We start from the raw sequence: 17,860 nt of genomic DNA on the forward strand, positions 1-17,860 counted from the left end.
AAAAATATTTCTGTTCAGTGTGTCACAAAAAGGTAGAAGATGTAGTTACAGGTGGAAGGGAAGCTACAGTTAATCGGTTTAAAGTTTACTTTTCCTGCTGTCTGAACAGCCACATGTATAGACAAGTCCACATACAATAAGAAGAGTGCTCATAGGCTAGACGTTTGCTCTTTAAATCTGCTGTGATTGCTTTCACTGACATCCTTCAAATCTGAACCATAAACATCACAGTGACTTGATTCATCATTCATTTTGAAAATGAAACATCATCTGTGACAGAAAATGAGACAATCTGGAAACAGTTTTTGTCTGACACATATGATGTGATACAGCACAATACAATTCAGTACTTTTCTTTTTCAAGTTGGGGAATTCCTTTGGACTGGTGCCTCTGCATTTTATATATGGAGTACATTTACACTACTGTTCAAAAGTTTGGGGTCACTTAGAAATGTCCTAGCTTTTGAAAGAAAAGCAGTTTTTTTCAATGAAGTTAACATTAAATGAATCAGAAATACGGCCTTGTTAATGTGGTAAATGACTATTCTAGCTGGAAATGGCTGATTTTTTATGGAATATCTCCATAGGGGTACAGAGGAACATTTCCAGCAACCATCTAATGCTACATTGTGTTAGCTAACGGTGTTGAAAGGCTAACTGATGATTAGAAAACCCTTGTTCAGTTATGTTAGCACATGAATAAAAATGTGAATTTTCATTGAAGACATGAAATTGTCTGGATGACCCCAAACTTTTGGCTGGTAGTGAACATTTGATTGTCGATCATGTGGTCATGTACATATAGAGGCTGTGCACATTCTAGTATAATATATTGTCGTTGCACAGCCTATTGCATGACTTGACATTGCACAACTTAACAACATTACCTTGTTTAAAGCAAAATATTGCATGAATTAAAGCAACATGCAGCACATCTGTTCATCCCAACAAGTAACTGCTCGACTTTGGAACCTTTAGCTCAAACTATGAAAAGGAAACAAATGAGTTTCTAAACAACTGAGTCTCTATTTGGGTACTCTTGACAAAGTTACAAAGAACAGTATTTCTTTTCATTAAGCTTAAAGTTGAAAAAGTAGCACACATCCCAAGTAGGTCTATTTCTTATCCAGGATCCCGTCAAACTTCTCATCTGACACTCGTAGTGGCTGCCGCGACAGTAACCCTGGTCACAGGACTCTTCCTGTCCCTCATTTTGTTTGGTAAGTATTGACATAGATTTTAACAATCCCACATTTGATATATTACTCAATTGGTATACTGTATTTGTACATTTTGCAGTTTCTGTTTGTGACTTCATGTCTGTAAACCTGAAATTAATGCATGTTTCAGATTTATAAGCCACTTCTTAAAATAAGATAATCTGATATAGTTTCTCTAAATGAAAGATAATAAACTAAAACATAATTGTAAAGTAACTTTTGGCATTAAATTATAAATAGAATGTAGATAAAATCTACACGCTGTAATGAACCTTTGGCACTACTTACTGCATGTCAGTCACATGGACAGCGGCGCCAGAAGTGGATCGGCCCTTAAAAGCATCAGAAAAAGAGCTGCTGGAGCAACTGCTGCAAAGTCAGAAGAAGCTCAGTGATCTGAACCTGATGCTTCACACGGTCACTCAAGGTGATTTACATTTTGTTCTCTGGCACAAACATCTGCCATCCTATGATGTGACATCTAAAAGTTCCTGATTTCAGTCTCACTATTCTGAAGTCACTGTTGCGTTTGATCAGCCAGTGGCTCCGGTTCTTATCAGATATATGTCTGATGCATACATCAAGTGTTCCGTTCCTCCGTTGTGCAGATTCCAGGTGCCGTGTTTGTCCTGAGGGCTGGCTGTGGTGGAGGGATCATTGCTACTTCTTCTCAATCGGACTGCAGGAAAATCGTCGGTGGAACGAGAGCGCTGAGTTCTGCCAACAACACAACAGCAGCCTGGCTGTCATCAAAGACTCCACAGAGATGGTAACTGCACCTGAAGAATAGCTCGTTTTACAAAGCTGGGAATCACTGAGGTTTGGCAAACGCCACTGATGTTAAGTCCAAGACAAAACATTTCAGAGGAAGGTGAGAAGAGTGTAGCTCCGGAGAGCTTCAGGAGATGCCAACTGGATTTCTGCTTTTGGTTTTTGAAGACGTTTCACCTCTCAGCCAAGAGGTTTCCTCAGTTCTAACGGAATGTTGTAACGTTCAGGAAATATACTGTCACCCCAAATCATATGGTGATGGTACATGTGAATGATTGTGAAACCGTTAGGCGAAGGATGAGTCAAGGTGTCAGTGGTGGTCTGAGGATCTCAGCTCTCCATGATCTTAAGACTACAGACCTTGTATTGGGTTTGTGTTCTCTCTGTCCAGAGATGATTTTTCTAGTTTAACATAGATGGCTTCCTTAACTCTTCCGTCTCCTGAAGCTCTTTTGATTACCATGATTTGGATGATTGCAAATCTACACAGACAAGACTAATCTCAACATCAAACTCATAAACACAGATTTTTGACGCACAAAGCACAAATTTGCTTTGAAGATTTCTCTGAAGATTTATAAGTACAATAAGAAAAAAGCGTCCCATAGTTTTGTAAAAAGAAAGATGAAGCCTTAGAGAAAGGCACAGAGGAGGGACAGACAGAAATAAGAACAATAATAAAACAGCTCTATGGAAGTGGAAGAACTAATTCATTCATTTTCATAGTAATCAAGCAGGTGAATCTGAGGATCTTTTGATGTTGTTTCCACCACAGGATTTTATTCAGGATGTGATGAGGAAGTTCTCCAACTTTCCTTTCCTGTGGGTGGGGCTGACAGACACCAAGGAGGAGGGTCAGTGGATGTGGAGGGACGGCACAGACGTCCAGCACGACATGCCGTAAGTCCCGAGCATCAGTTTAGATGGGGCTTAATTTGTCTCATAGAGAAAATTGCAGTAGAGCATCTAAGACATATTAACCAAAAAACAATGCCAATATATAAGCACTGAGTCGGCGCCACCAATGTTATCGCCTAAAAATTAGCCTGGACTCATCCATGCCACATCCATTTTCCTCCACAGTAAAAAATGGCACATCCTGACTTCTCCAAATAAATACTCAGAGTCGTCTCTCAAGTCAAAGCAAAGTTTTACTTTCGCAAGGAATCACTTGAACAGAGCAGAGTCTGAACGAGTGACTGGCAATAGTTTTTAAACAGGCATAAACCGGTTACATTGGTATTTTCAGTTTCTAAGCAGCCAGTTTCAACCGGCTGCTTGCATGATCAACTTGTTAAACTTTTATGGTCAGCGTTAAATCATGGAAATTTACTGGGTACATTGGGTTATATGAGCTCACAGTCACTCAGTTATACAGTAATTTGAAATCATAAAGATAACTAAAAAACAAAATAAATATAATTTTATAACAACACTGCTGTTCAAAAGTTTTTGGTCACTTAAAAATGCCCTCATTTTTGGAAAAAAAGCCCTTTTTTTTAAATGAAGATAACATTAAATTATTCATAAATACAGTTTAGGCATTGTGAATATGGTAAATGACTATTCCAGCTGGAAACAGATCTTTTTTTTTTCAAACATATTTTTATTGAACTTTTTTAGTGCAAAGCAAAAGTAAAAAAATAACTACATCTTGCAGTAGTACTTTTACAGTACACTGAAGTAAGGATGGATACAGCAGGTATACAGTTAAAATCAAAACAAGACAAATCAATGCATAACCGACAGACGGATAGAAATAAATAAAAATAATAATAATAAATAAAAATAAAATAAAATAATAGTGATAATAATAATCTGGGAGTCTTCGGTGGCCACATCAGATTTTAGATTACAAGTTAGGAAAAGAGAAAAACAGCTGATTTTTAATAGAATCTCTCCATAGGGGTACAGAGGAACATTTCCAGCAACCATCACTCCTGTGTTCTAATGCTACATTGTGTTAGCTAATGGTGTTGAAAGGCTAACTGATGATTAGAAAACCCTTGTGCAGTTATGCTAGCACATGAATAAAAGTGTGAGTTTTCTTGGAAAGCATTAAATTACCTGGGTGAGCCCAAACTTTTCAACGGTAGTGTACATATGCTAACATACACAAACATGACACTTTAGTTTAGGATTAACCTATGTAGTTTTGTTGAACATTTTAAACTATCTGCTGTGTTTACACAGCGCCCTCCATAATTATTGGCACCCCTGGTTAAGATGTGTTCTTTAGCTTCTAATAAATTCACTTTTTTTCTAAATAATATAGGACCACAATGGAAAAAAAGAAGAAAATCCAACCTTTAATTCAAGTGCATTTGTTCAGTGGGGGACAAAAAAATCACACATTAATAAATAATTCCTTTTTACATCAAATCACGTGTGCCACAATTATTAGCACCCCTGATGTTAATACTTTGTACAACCTCCTTTTGCCAACAAAACAGCACCTAATCTTCTCCTATAATACATTTTTCAACAGTTTTCAGTGTGAGAATATGCTTCTGCAATAAAAGTTGAATTTATTTTAAGGTTTTCAACACATCTTAACCAGGGGTGCCAATAATTATGGAGGGTGCTGTACATCTACAGTATATATTTAAATATCATTCACCGTATTCCTGTGGATATTTCACTTCTCAACCTTGAAGCTTTTTCAGCTCTAACAGCTCGAGTTCTTCAGCAGCCTTTTGGATGAAATGTGAAATTTCTTCAAGAACCTTCACGAATCTCATCACCTTTACGTTTCCTCTGAAGGGTGACGGTGGAGTGGGATGCCGATGACAGGGACTGTGCAGATCTGAGGGGAGGCGGGACTCTATTCGCTGCTGACTGTGAAGCCTACGGACCCTGGGCTTGTAAAAGAGAGTCCTAACAGGCAGCACGCGGATCCTCACACAGCTGACAAAAGACTAAGTAATGCAGAATTTCGAATCCAGGTGCGGTTCATGCGTGTGCAGTGTTTTCTTTTCGGACTGTGAAATATTTGTGGACAATGTAACAAGATGAGGCAGAAAACAGTATCAGAGATGTCAAGTTATGCATGAAAAGTTTATTCTGTGCAGATCTGAAAGTGCATTGTAAAGTGCATGCGTTTATGAAGATGCAGAGTGTGTTCCATGTCTGAACATACACCCCCTGTCAAAAGATTTAGGACTCTTCTCATTCAAATAAAGTAGAACCTGTCCGACAACTTTTGACAGGGAGTGTATTTCATCATATGCATGTGATCAGGGCAGGACTCTGATCATTCATGTAAAGTTTCAGGCAGATTGGAGCATGTTCAGGGCATTTACACAGCATTTGAAATGTCATGGCGACGGATCAAAATTCCAGAGGCCGCCACGGACACGCCCTTTGACTTTGGAAAAAAATTTTAATAACTTTAGATCATTAAGGCCTCCTGTATATACCGGCCGAATTTGAGGTGAATTGGAGTTTCCCCCGAGGAGGAGTTCGCTGTAGAAAAAAATGAAAAATGGGCAAAATCTGACATTCAACGCAAAATAGCTCACTTCCTGTTGGGTTTGGAATGTGGCTGACACTGACTTTTTTGTTCAGCCTGATGTGCTGCATATGTGTACCAAATTTGGTAGATACACCCCCTGTCAAAAGTTGTAGGACAGGTTCACTTTATTTGAATGAGAAAGTGTCCTAAAACTTTTGACAGGGGGTGTACATGTGGATGAAATCAAAGGGGCATTTTTCAGCAAATCCAGGGGGAAGGAGTCCACTATGTCTTTATACTTCTAATCAACTTAAATAAATGTTTTCAGTTTTTAGGCTGTACAGTCAGTTCTTTTTTGTTTGAAATCTTAGTTTCTAACGTATTTTTTTTTAGCTATATTTACAATGCTGATTCTGATTGGTTTTGTCCATTAACACTTTCTTTGCCACTGATTTATATTTATCGCCACTTTTTAACCGAAGCTTGAGGTATAATAAATTACGTTTTTTGTTTTTTCGGAGAGAAATTGGGAACAATATATTCGTAACATTCCGGGAAATGAAATCCTAAATCTGTCTTTTCAAAAGTCAGAGCACAAATTTCAGATCAAACTTGAAGAAAACCTTCCCCTTCAGAACAAGACAATTTCAGCTGTATTTTGAATCCTTCTAAACATCTAACAAGAGCGTTAACTGCTCAGTGAGCTGAGATTTTGTGTGGCTCCATGATTGTCATGAGTGTGCGACCATCCAGTGGGGCAAACAGAGGGTAGAGCTTCCCTCTAAAGGTTCCAGTGAAGGTGTAGATGTGAGACTTGGTTTCTGCGTTGTAGAAGGAGATCTGACCTTCTTCATAGTCTAAGTAGATGCCCATTCGCCGGGGCACGAGGCCGACAGGTAGCTGTATCTCTGGCTTGCTGCAGGCAAAGAAATGGTGTGTGCTGCGCCACAGAGCCCAGTAGCCCTGCTTTGGTGTCATCTCGAACTGCCCTTGCCGCTGTGAGGTGGCGGTGGTCAACCCCACGCGCCAGTAGCCGTTGTTGGCTATGTCTACCTCCCAGTAGTGGCGTCCGCAGTCGTAGCCCTCCCAGCCGAGCACGCACTGCCAGCTGTTGAAGCGCTGGGAGCTGTAAGGCGGGTCGGTCTCCACGTGGGCCTCCTGGACCTTGCGCTGGTCGTCTGACAGCTGCAGCCATGGGTGGTTGGTCATGGGGTCAAGGACCACATCAGCTGTCGGGGGGAAAAAGAGATGGATTAGCTCACCAAACCACAGCTGCCATGTTTTGTGGCTATGTGACACGAGGTGCTGGTTGACGTTACCTGCCGCAGTGCAAATCCAGCTCCAAACTGAAAGCAGAGATGCAGAGAGTTCGTCAGAGTTGCAGTAGAAAAATAAATGTTTGAACAATCCAGATTCATCACAGTTAGTGACTCAGCTGTAGCCAGTATCCACATGATAATAAATTTGATGGGCTTTTTGGCTGAGCAGAGAGGAAACAAATATGGAAACAAATTAAACATGTAAGTAGTAAAATATTTATAGCATGTTGGGCTGCCATTTTTATCCAGCACTGGTAACATCTGTGGGTGCCTGGAAGAATTTCAACCATCTTAATTTTATTACATTTTTGTGAAATGAAAACCTTTTATTCTTGTTTTAAATCATTTTTGATGATTTATGACATTATAATTTTGTTATTGTACGAATAAGCCATTTTGATTTCTCTCTATGTCTTGCCATGGTTGTGCTGACTTCATATTACAGGAAGCAAAAATGTGACAGCAGGAAAAAAAAAAAAACACCCAGCAGCTGCTTTGGATTCAGGAGGAAGCAAAAAAGTGGATCTAAATGATGATCGTTGAGTTTTCTTTCTTTTTCGAACAATTTTTGCTGAAACATTGTCAAAATACACACCTGAATTGGGGATGTATCTCGGAATTCCAGCTTTCCAGGTCCTTTGCTTTGCCAGTAGCCATAACTGTGAAATCATTCTCTGAGAAGGAAAAGGGTAAAGGGAAAATTTTTATTTTCCGGCATCACGTTTGGTATTGATTCCAGCCACTTACTGCTTCCTTGTGACTCAGCGTTTGAAAATAACTGTTTAGGAGGTTGGTGTAGTCAAAATTTTAAACCCTAGTAAACCTTTCAGGAAGCACTGTCTCGTTATGTCAGGAGCAGTTTACTAGCCTAGCCGCGCTAGACAACCCACGGCAACGAATTTAATTCTCTGCCAGGGTGGGTCTAGTTACCCTCCATAAGGCTCGAGGCTGGATTCTCCTAAAACTGGCCGGACCAATCACCATGAAGTGTAGAGTCAGAAGGCGGGCGTAACTAAGTGACGACAGAGGCGCGACGATTCTGACAGAAACAACCGGCGCACAATAAACAGTTATGTTTCGACTCAGCTTTGGCCACAGCCCTTAAAAGATTTGAAGCTAAAATTCAACTTGAAAGATAAACAAAGGACGGCACTGAAGTGTTTCATTGAGAAGAAAGACGTATTTGGACTTATGCCGACGGGATATGGCAAATCCTTAATATACCAGTTGGCTCCGCGGCTCCGCTGGTTAGGAAGCTAATGGGACTTAGCCACAATCCGCCGGTGCTCTCGGAACTACGTCAGCCTATTCGTTGCATTGATTGGTTGTATACCTACCCAATTGTTGCAGAGGGATTTGATAGACAACCTTTTAGCCCGCCTCCCTCCCTGTCGAACTTCCCTAGACCCTTGTGCCGTCAGAAACATGGGTGTAGCTTGGCTAGGCTAGCAGTTTACTGCTTTTATACAAGTTGCAGAAAGTCACAAGCATCAAGTTAGGCGCCACAATAAAACATTCTCTTAAATTTTAACAAGTCTATTACTACGTACACTACCGTTCAAAAGTTTGGGGTCACTTACAAATGGCTTTGTTTTTGAAAGAAAAGCAGTTTTTGGCAATGAAGATAACATTAAATGAATCAGAAATCCAATCTAGACATTTTTAATGTGGTAAATGACTATTCTAGCTGGATACGGATGATTTCTAATGGAATATCTCCATAGGGGTACAGAGGAACATTTCCAGAAACCATCACTCCTGTGTTTTAATGCTACATTGTGTTAGCTAATGGTGTTGAAAGGCTAACTGATGATTAGAAACCCCTTTGTGCAGTTATGTTAGCACATGAATAAACAAATGGAAAACATGGAATTGCCTGGGAGACTCCAAACTTTTGAACAGTAGTTCAAAATCATAACCGTAATCTAATCAGCAAAGGAGATGAGAGTTCATCAGCATAATCTACACCGTTGAGGTTACCAGAGCAGAAGCAGTTCAGAGCCTGAGTCACAAAGTTGATTTATTGCTGCTTTGCGCGACTCAGAGAGCAGAGTCCACTCAAATTACTTGCGTAATATTGTTTCATGACCCTTGGCAACGCTTGTGGTAAAACATCTTTGTTTCATCTTTTGAGTTGAAGCCAAAAATTTGTTTATCTGCTATCAGTCTGTTTTACAGCCTGAACCTTAGTTTATTTGTGTGTTACAGGAACAGTGAATATGTTTATCTTTATATATCATGTTTACTGCCTGTATCATTTTACAAAGAAAAATGTTGCTGTTTCTCACCGTATTGTCTTCCTTGAGCAGAGACCAGGTGATGAACTCCATCAGCGGCAGCAGCTTCCCCAGACGTTTCTTCTTTATTCCCAGTAGACGCAGCACTTTGCCAAGCTCTTCACTTTGTACACCGCAACTCTGCAAACACAAAAACCCACTTTACTTGCGAGATTTAGCAATATTTTCTCAGAGAATTCTCTCAATGTAGAGCTTTGTGCCAGAGAACGGGCCCACACTTTGACTAGTTCTTCATAACTGAGCTGTACTAGCTTTGATTTCTGGTGCAGTCACATCTTTCCAGTAGTTTCTGGACCCTTTAGTTTTAGGTCTATGTCTGCTCACCTCAGTCGCCTCCTGAACCTCCTTTGCCCACTCCATGATCCTCATCTGTGTTTTCTCATTAGCGTCCTTCTCTTCTTCTTTTCCCTCTACTCGACTCTGCGATGCCCAGGGGTTCTCCTTCAGCAGCTGAGGACACAAAAACAGGAAGTGAAGATTTACACTTTGTAGTTTGAAAAACTCAATAAGATTTTCTTCCAAAGCTGAAGCTGTTGGGCAGTTTTAACCTTGATCAGTAATTGATAGGTAAATCTCCGTTTAATCAACCTGATCTGTCATGATTACTGACCCTGTCCACATGGTGGAGTTCATTGGCCCACTCCAGGATCAGTTTTCTGCTCTCCTCAAGACTCCGTTCGGTTTTCCGGTCGGAGAATCTGGCATCTCTCTTACTGGTACCTTCCTCTGGATCTTCTCTGCCCTGTTTAAACACATTGCACTCTGTTAGACAGTCTCGTCTAGTGTCAAATTACACAGAAACAATTGCTCACATTGCCAATAAAGTGAGACATGTCTATTTCGACCTACCCTGTGTGAGACCTTACTGATAAAAGGTTAAAGCTGGATGGTGCTTGTTATGCAATGAGGCCACGAGTGCCAACGATAAGTGTTACGCATTACGAATCTGGGCCTTAGGCTGTAAAAGATACATTTACACAATTCCTATTAGCAGCCAATGCACTGATGAGCCGAGTCATCAGTTTCGATATGAACAAGACATTGTTTCCCATGGCAACGCCTATCTAATCTATGTGCGCACAGATTCTTCTTCCCCTGGACTCTGTGCTACATAAGATGCATCTGGAGGCAAAAAAGCAGAAATGCAAGTGTAATAATGGCTACTTAAGTGAAACTTCACACATCTGAAGGCCTTATTTCTAGTTAGGAATTTATAACGGGGGTAGATGATTAACATACAACCCTGCGACACAGTATTCTCTTGCTTTTCTTTTTAATCAATACACTGCTTAGGTTTTTTTTTAAAAGTTGACTTTTAACATGATTTGACAAAAGACCTACAATATGCTTAGTGTAAGTGGGACAGGCTACCCATTAGCATCAGTGCTTCCACGTCATGTTTACTTGTCTTTGAGGCCCTTTTTGTACAATCTGTTCATGTCTCTTTTAATTTACTCTGTGGAGTTGTGAATTTTTGATAAGTATTAACATTTCTGGGCTGCACAGTGGCTCACTTCACAGCTAGAAGATCCCCGGTTCACGTCCCGGCCTTCTGGATCTTTCTGCGAGGACTTTACATGTTCTCCCTGTGCATGCGTGGGCTTTCTCTAGGTTTTCAGGCTTCCTCCCACAGTCCAAAAACATGCTGAGGTTAATTGATAATTCTAAATTGTCTGTAGGTGTGAATGTGAGTGTGATTGTTTGTCTCTATGTGTAGTCCTATGATAGACTGGTGACCTGTCCAGGGTGTCCCCTGCCTTCACCCTAAGTCAGCTGGGATAGACTCCAACCCACCGTGATCCTAATGAGGATTAAGCAGTGCATAGATAATGGATGGATTGACATTTCTGTGTCTCAGTTTTCAATCTTTCCTAAGCTTCTACCTTGCAGATTTGGTCCACCTGCGCCTTCCAGTCGTGGATGAACTGCACACACTCTTGCAGGCTGCGGAGATCCTTCAGACCGTTCTGTCGAGGGTGCTCCTGCAGGGGGCACGACAGTGTCACGTAGAAGTCCATTTATTGAAAAACAGAAGCGGAATGTCAGTTTCCAGCTCTTGGTTTACCTGTAAGCGTTGTCCGGTGAGGACGCTAGTTTTGGTGGATCTGCTGGGGGCCGAGCTGTGAACCTGGACGGCCTCTTCAGGTATCTTCCAGCGAACAGCCCCAATGGAGCTGCTCAGGGTGACGCTGCTGTCCTTCCGCAGCTTGCCAACCCCTGCAGAGGTACAAATGCAGAACATCTTTTGAGTCTCAGTTGGCATTATGTTCATGTGACAGCAGAAAGCAGAGGGGAAAAGGAAGGTTTACATCTTGTACAAAGGAGGTCGGTGAGATTTACAGTAATCAGTGCTTTTAAAAAGTCAGCAAATTTGATTATTAGCTTTTGAATGTTTCATTAGTCTGGATTTAATCCATGAATGAAATCTTTGAGTTACAGGGCAAAGGTTGTCAGTGATTAAACACACACATAGAGAAAAAAATATCAAAAACAACATACTTTTGTCAGTCTTTAGGATGCTCTTCATCTCTATGCCAGCGTCCACACTCATGGCTGCAAAGATGAAATCCCATGACAATAATTAAATGTTTGGTGACCAGTGATGGAAGAAATAAAAGCAACAGCACAATATATTTAAAAAAAAATAGATTAGATTAAAAAAAATCTGTTCTAGAAATGATAAAAGTCCAAACAGATGAAAAATTTGTCAAATATGGAACAACTAATACTGATATGCAATCCAAGCAAACATTTACATGCGAATTAGAAATCTGTACATGCACTAGTGTTCAAAAGTTTGGGGTCACTCAGGCATGTTCATACTGTCCGTGAAAATTCACACTTTTATTCATGTGCTAACATAACTGCACAAGGGTTTTCTAATCATCAATGACCCTTTCAACACCACTAGCTAACACAATGTAGCATTAGAACACAGGAGTGATGGTTGCTGGAAATGTTCCTCTGTACCCCTGTGGAGATATTCCATTAAAAATCACCTGTTTTCAGCTAGAATCGTCATTTACCACATTAACAATGTCTAGACTGTATTTCTGATTCATTTAATGTTTCTTCATTGAAACAAAATGCTTTTCTTTCAAAAACAAGGACATTTGTACGTGACCCTAAACTTTTGAATGCTAGCATATGCTCTATAGTTCATTTATTTAATTGCACATCGATCAACAACTGCTCGGACAAAGTCTACATATCACATATAAACCCACAATACAAAAACAATAAACAATAAAAGTATACAGCATGATAAATTAATGTACATGTATATATTAAAATAGGCTTTTCTAAACTGAATCACATCACACAGGCCTTTATTATAAGCATAAACAGTGTATCGCATGTGAGCTCTTAGTGTCGTACCTTCTGGCTGATGGAGCGCTGCTGCAGTCGTGGTGGTGGTGGAGCAGACTGGATGGCTTCTGCTGCCTGTGCAATCTTTTTGTCCCTGTCCACTCCTCCGCGACCTTTGGACTTTTTATTGCCATTTTATTATTTTTTTATATGCAGAGCTCCCTGACACGAACCTTGTCACCTTCCTGAAGCTGCCTGCATAGTCACGACCAGGGCGCAGGGACAGGAGGTTTTATGGCAGCAGTCAGTCTTGAAATCACTGGGTGTGACGCACGTATGATTTTCACAGTGGTGTTGCTAGAAACTGTTAGGAGGATTGTTAATGTTAGAATAAACCAGAGATATAAAATCCTTGTAAACTTAAAAAAAAACTCATAAAAATCCTTAAGATTGTTTTTTTGGCTCAACAGTAAAGATCTTTGCCTTGACAGACATAATGCTAAGGATTAGAGCTAATTGTTGCATCCCATTATTCGTTGTGGTTGACATATCTTGTCTCTAACATAAAAACAAAGTTGCAGTTTTTCCATTTTTTGCATTAGAGGGAGGAATTTTGACACTCAAATCTCACTGATGTAAAAAGACAAAGCCACTGTTGTTCAAAGGTTTTGGGTCACTTAGAAATCTCCTTATTTTTGAATGAAAAGCAGTTTTCTTTTCAATGAAGATGACATTAAATAAATCAGAAATACATTCTAGACATTGTTAATGTGGTAAATGACTATTCTAGCTGGAAATGGCTGATTTTTAATGGAATATCTCCATAGGGGTACAGAGGAACATTTCCAGCAACCATCACTCCTGTGTTCTAATGCTACATTGTGTTAGCTAATGGTGTTGAAAGACTAACTGATGATTAGAAAACCCTTGTGCAATTATGCTAGCACATGAATAAACGTGAGTTTTCATTGAAGACATGAAATTGTCTGGGTGACCTCAAACTTTTAAACGGTAGCATAGCCTTAGTGTACATCATGTGGAAATTGATATTCATGTAAATATTCAGACTGCAACTTTCTAATGATTTGGCGTGTATTAGGTCTTTGCCTGTTTTTACTTTATATGACGATCGGTGTTTGGTTTTCTCCGTTTGTCTATCTGGCTGTCTGTGTGTTCGCAACGTTACTCAACAACAGACTAACAGATTTCAATGAAATTTTCAGGGAAGGTCAGAAATGACACAAGAACCAAGTGATTAGATTTTGGCAGTGATGCAGCTCATAGTTTGAATCCACAGATTTGTTAAAGATTTCCGTATCACTGCGACGGCGGTGCTGTAACTATGGCAATAGGTGGACACTCAACTACCTGCTGATGTCACATGATTGTGATCCTGGTACAAATCCAAGGACTTATGGGAACTTGTCTGCCAGAAATGATACAAGGAACAATGGATTAAATTGTGGGGGCGTTTCCAAATCCCATCAATTCCCGTCACCCGCTACATATTTATAGGTCAGCAAGCAACCTTGCTGGAGTACTATGCTCTCTGAGTGCTTTTCTAGTTGTACTCTGGTCTAATTGCATAACTAACATTAACTACTATCAACAATTAAACAGAAACCTTTGTGGCTGTGCATGCACAGAGTTGTAATTTGAAAATACACTGCAAACTACATACTTACAAAAAAAAGGCAGGAAAATGCAGGAAAATCAAGTATCTGAATTTCCCCCTCAGATTTCCTGGTTCATTTAATAAATACATTACATAATTTCCCTTTATGTATCCATTCTGCTGATTTGACCTGTAATCACAGATGTAACAGGGCCATAAAGACATGATAGTGCATTAGAGAGGATCTGTTACCTCGAAAGAAACCAAAATGCTAATGTTCAGTCCTGGGTGTAGATGTTGCATCAGTTCTTGTGTTACTTTCTCCTTTAACCTCAATGTACTTGGTCCACCAAGGCAGAATGTTTGCTGGACCTCTGTGAAGTAAGAAGAATGTCACATCTCGAGCCTCCAGATTCTCCTCATCACCATGGACGACTGCGTTATCACTCCGAAAAAGGCTGCTATGCAAGTGAGCCACATTTGGCTGCTTATAACAATGCCACCTGTGCTATGTGGACGCCAGCCTGAAGCTTTCTGTTCCATTGTTTCATTGATTTTTTTGTGGACAGTGATATAAGGCTTTATAATATACAGTTATGCCTCAAAAAGGGAGTTAACCCCTTGTTTCTGGGCGAGGCTGAAAACTTTTCGAAGTACCCTCGTACGTTGTGTTTTATCGGCAAAACATCCAGAACTAGAATGACATCTTTCCTTAAAGTTGCCTCTATCCTTCTTTTGTTCCTGCGTCATGGTGTTGAATAATGGCCAGAAAAGCTTTTTTGCAGCATATTAAGGGATCAGATATGATATGATGACATCCATCCATCCATTCTCTATACACTGCTCAATCCTCACTAGGGTTGTGGGGGGCTGGAGTTTATCCCAGCTGACTTGGGATGAAGACAGGAGACACCCTGGACAGGTCACCAGTCTGTCGCAGGGCAACATAAGCGACAAACAATCATGCCTATGGACAATTAGAGTTTCCAGTCAATCTCAGCATATTTTGAGACTGTGGGAGGAAGCCGGAGTACCTGGAGAAACCAACACATGCACAGGGAGAACATGCAAACTCCATGCTGAAAGATCCCAGGAAAGCCGGGGCGTGAACCGGGGATCTTCTAACTGCAAGGCAACAGTGCTTTTTATGACATAACTGATAAAAAAAAAAAACGCCATCATTTCATCCTATTGGACGTTTGACGCTCATGGTTTCCTCTGGATGAGTTGCTACACCCTGCAAAGAAGTTTAAGTATCTCAGAATCTTGTTCATCAGTTATAGGACAACAAAGCATGAGATGGACAGATGGATAAGGACAGCTTTAGCTGTAATGCATGCATTGTTCCCTCATTGTTGTGATAAAAGAATTGTGCTGGAAGCCAAGGCTTTTGATTTGCAGTCGACTTACACTACCGTTCAAAAGTTTGGGGTCACCCAGACAATTTCATGTTTTCCATGAAAAGTCATGTGCTAACATAACTGAACAAGGGTTTTCTAATCATCAGTGAGCCTTTCAACACCATTAGCTAACACAATGTAGCATTAGAACACAGGAGTGATGGTTGCTGGAAATGTTCCTCTGTACCCCTATGGAGATATTCTATTAAAAATCAGCCATTTCCAGCTAGAATAATCATTTACCACATTAACAATGTCTAGACTGGATTTCTGATTCATTTATTGTTGTCTTCTTTGAAAATTACATATTTTCTTTCAAAAAATAAGGACATTTCTAAGTGACTCCAAACTTTTGAACTGCACTGTATGTTCCAACCCTCAAATATGGTCATGAGCTCTGGGGAGTGAGCGAATGAGTGAGATTACATATATAACTGGTCATAATGGGTTTCCTTCCAAGAGTTGCTAGGCTCAGTCTTAGTGATTAAGTGAAGAGCCCAGAAGGATCTCGGAGTAGAGTTCCTGCTCCTTCACATGAAAGGAACCAGCAGAGGCAGTTTGGGTGGGTTAGATGCAGAACCCACAGGAGGGATTATGTATCTCATCTGGCCTGGGAATGCCTTGGGATCCCCAAGGAGGAACTGGAAAGCGTTGCTGGGGAGGGGAACACCAGCTGCCACTAGGACTCAGCCCCAGAGGAGCAGAAATAAATGGAACGATGGACATTTGTGTGAATCTTTTCATAATTAGCTTATAGATTTAGGAGCTAGGGTCAAAAATGTGCTCTGTGATGCCACACTGACTTTTGACTTTAAAGCAGGGGTGTCAAAAATAAGGACCGCGGGCCAAAATCCGCCCACCAGAGGGTCCAATCCCGCCTGTGGGACGACTTTGTAAAGGGTAAAAATTACAGAGAAGATATTAACTGCATATTGTAAATTTGTAAAACTATAAATCTAAGATAATTTCTAGATCATGAAAAGTTGTTTTAACCATAAACTAAAATACTAGACTGCTCATTGTTCCTTGGTCATTTTCTCTCATTTTTGTAATATTCTGTCTATTCTGTTTTTGTCGTTTTGCGTTTTCTTTTTGTCTCGCTTGTGTTTTTTTGGCTATTTGTGGTCGTTTTGTGTCTATTTTTTGTCGCTTTCTAACTTTTTTGTTTAATATTTTGTCCCTTGTTTTGATTCGTGTCATTTGTCTTTTTTGTTGTTTTGTGTCTCATTTTGGTTTTTTCTGACTTTTGTCTATCTACTTGTCTATTAGTTTTGTCTATTATCTGGAACTAAATGATATAGCATTTTAATATATCATTCAGTTCCACATACCTGTGACCACATGCTTTGTTCCTTTACAGACACTCTGTGTAGACACTTAGGAAACTTCCAGTTGCTCGGAATGTTTTTGTAAAAAGATAATTCCTTTAATGTGAACATTTTCAAAACATTTTTTTTGCACTACAATAAAGAAAATATTTGGACTTGTGGATCTTTATAGGTTGTTATGCTGTTGTTATTAAGTGATCCGGCCCACTTGAGATCAAATTGGGCTGAATGTGGGCATGGCCGTAGCCAGGTATGAGGTCAGCGAGGTCCGGACCTCACCTATTTTTTCCGAGTTTTTTTTTTTTTTGTGCCAAATATGCCCAACTGAATAAAACATAAACTCATAAAAACTTGAAACCTCTCTGTGAAACGTGCTTGTAAATTTTAAATTGTGGTAAACATCCATGGGCTTTGTGTTCTGTTTGTGCCTGTGTGCGTGTTGCGGTGAAAAGCTGTTTGATCAGCTGATGCACGTACCCGCAAATGCGCCCTGTGACGCGCTTGGCAGCGGGCCAAACCCCGTTCAAAAACTAGTGTTTTTATTATTAGCACTTTGTAGACCACATCCCCGCCCATCTACACCAAGGTGACAACAATATATATTTTTTTTTTAGATAATTCGGCACTAGTTCGGCCTGTCAGATCATCTGATCAAAGAGTTTAATTACTTTTATCCACAGCAGAGAGCGCGTCCGGCGCTTTTTTAAATTTATTTATTTATTTATTTTTTATGAGCGCCTGGCTCATCAGACAACATACAATGTATGTTGAAGATATTTCTAACCTTTCCAGTGACGACTTGTGTCTGTGAGAGGTCATTCTCAGCCATGCGAAGACTTAAGACATGGCTTAGATCTACCATGTCCAACAACAGACTGACAGGCCTGGCGAAGATGCATGTGCATCAGAAAGTGGAGGTGAACCGGGAGAATATCTTTCGACGGTGGGATGCCTCTGGTCACAGGAGGATTCAGCTAGCCTTTGATGTAAAAAGTTGATTTGTTTTTTTGAAAAAATATACATTTTTGTTTGGAAAATGCTGATTTCACATCATTAAAAGATATTTAAACAACAAACATCTTGTGTGACTTGTAGCCTAAAAAATATATATAAAAATAAATATTTAAAAAAAAACATTGAAAAATTT

General features: G+C 40.0%; 2 protein-coding genes across 2 annotated transcripts; one reads left to right on the forward strand and one right to left on the reverse strand.

Annotated features, from left to right (window-relative positions):
* The first annotated feature begins 1,511 nt into the window (after window positions 1-1,511).
* Window positions 1,512-4,915, forward strand: LOC110962709 (CD209 antigen-like protein E). The gene is made up of 4 exons (XM_022210718.2): window positions 1,512-1,647; window positions 1,829-1,989; window positions 2,767-2,891; window positions 4,755-4,915. Exons 1-4 carry the CDS (start codon window positions 1,512-1,514, stop codon window positions 4,870-4,872), a joined length of 540 nt encoding a protein of 179 aa, XP_022066410.2. The 3' UTR covers window positions 4,873-4,915.
* A 114-nt stretch (window positions 4,916-5,029) lies between these two features.
* si:dkey-219e21.2 (E3 ubiquitin-protein ligase TRIM39) lies at window positions 5,030-16,943 on the reverse strand. The gene is made up of 10 exons (XM_022210712.2): window positions 12,440-16,943; window positions 11,561-11,614; window positions 11,127-11,278; window positions 10,945-11,043; window positions 9,672-9,803; window positions 9,386-9,511; window positions 9,053-9,181; window positions 7,360-7,438; window positions 6,765-6,791; window positions 5,030-6,674 (listed from the first exon to the last, which is right to left on the reverse strand). The coding sequence occupies exons 2-10, from the start codon at window positions 11,610-11,612 to the stop codon at window positions 6,142-6,144; spliced, it is 1,329 nt and encodes a 442-aa protein (XP_022066404.2). The 5' UTR covers window positions 11,613-11,614; window positions 12,440-16,943; the 3' UTR covers window positions 5,030-6,141.
* Window positions 16,944-17,860: the final 917 nt, after the last annotated feature.

The sequence above is a fragment of the Acanthochromis polyacanthus genome, chromosome 23 (assembly GCF_021347895.1).
Source record: "Acanthochromis polyacanthus isolate Apoly-LR-REF ecotype Palm Island chromosome 23, KAUST_Apoly_ChrSc, whole genome shotgun sequence".
In the NCBI taxonomy this organism is placed as follows: Eukaryota; Metazoa; Chordata; class Actinopteri; family Pomacentridae; genus Acanthochromis; species Acanthochromis polyacanthus.

Excerpts from the sequence above, each read along its gene's own strand:
- LOC110962709 (XM_022210718.2), top strand. The coding sequence starts at position 1,512 with ATGTCAGTCACATGGACAGCGGCGCCAGAAGTGGATCGGCCCTTAAAA. Across the intron at positions 1,648-1,828 it reads GCTTCACACGGTCACTCAAG|ATTCCAGGTGCCGTGTTTGT; the intron begins GTGATTTACATT and ends TCCGTTGTGCAG. Across the intron at positions 2,892-4,754 it reads GACGTCCAGCACGACATGCC|GGTGACGGTGGAGTGGGATG; the intron begins GTAAGTCCCGAG and ends TTTCCTCTGAAG.
- si:dkey-219e21.2 (XM_022210712.2), bottom strand. The coding sequence starts at position 11,612 with ATGAGTGTGGACGCTGGCATAGAGATGAAGAGCATCCTAAAGACTGAC. Across the intron at positions 11,279-11,560 it reads CATCCTAAAGACTGACAAAA|GGGTTGGCAAGCTGCGGAAG; the intron begins GTATGTTGTTTT and ends GTACCTCTGCAG. Across the intron at positions 9,804-10,944 it reads AGGTGGACCAAATCTGCAAG|GGCAGAGAAGATCCAGAGGA; the intron begins GTAGAAGCTTAG and ends GTGTTTAAACAG.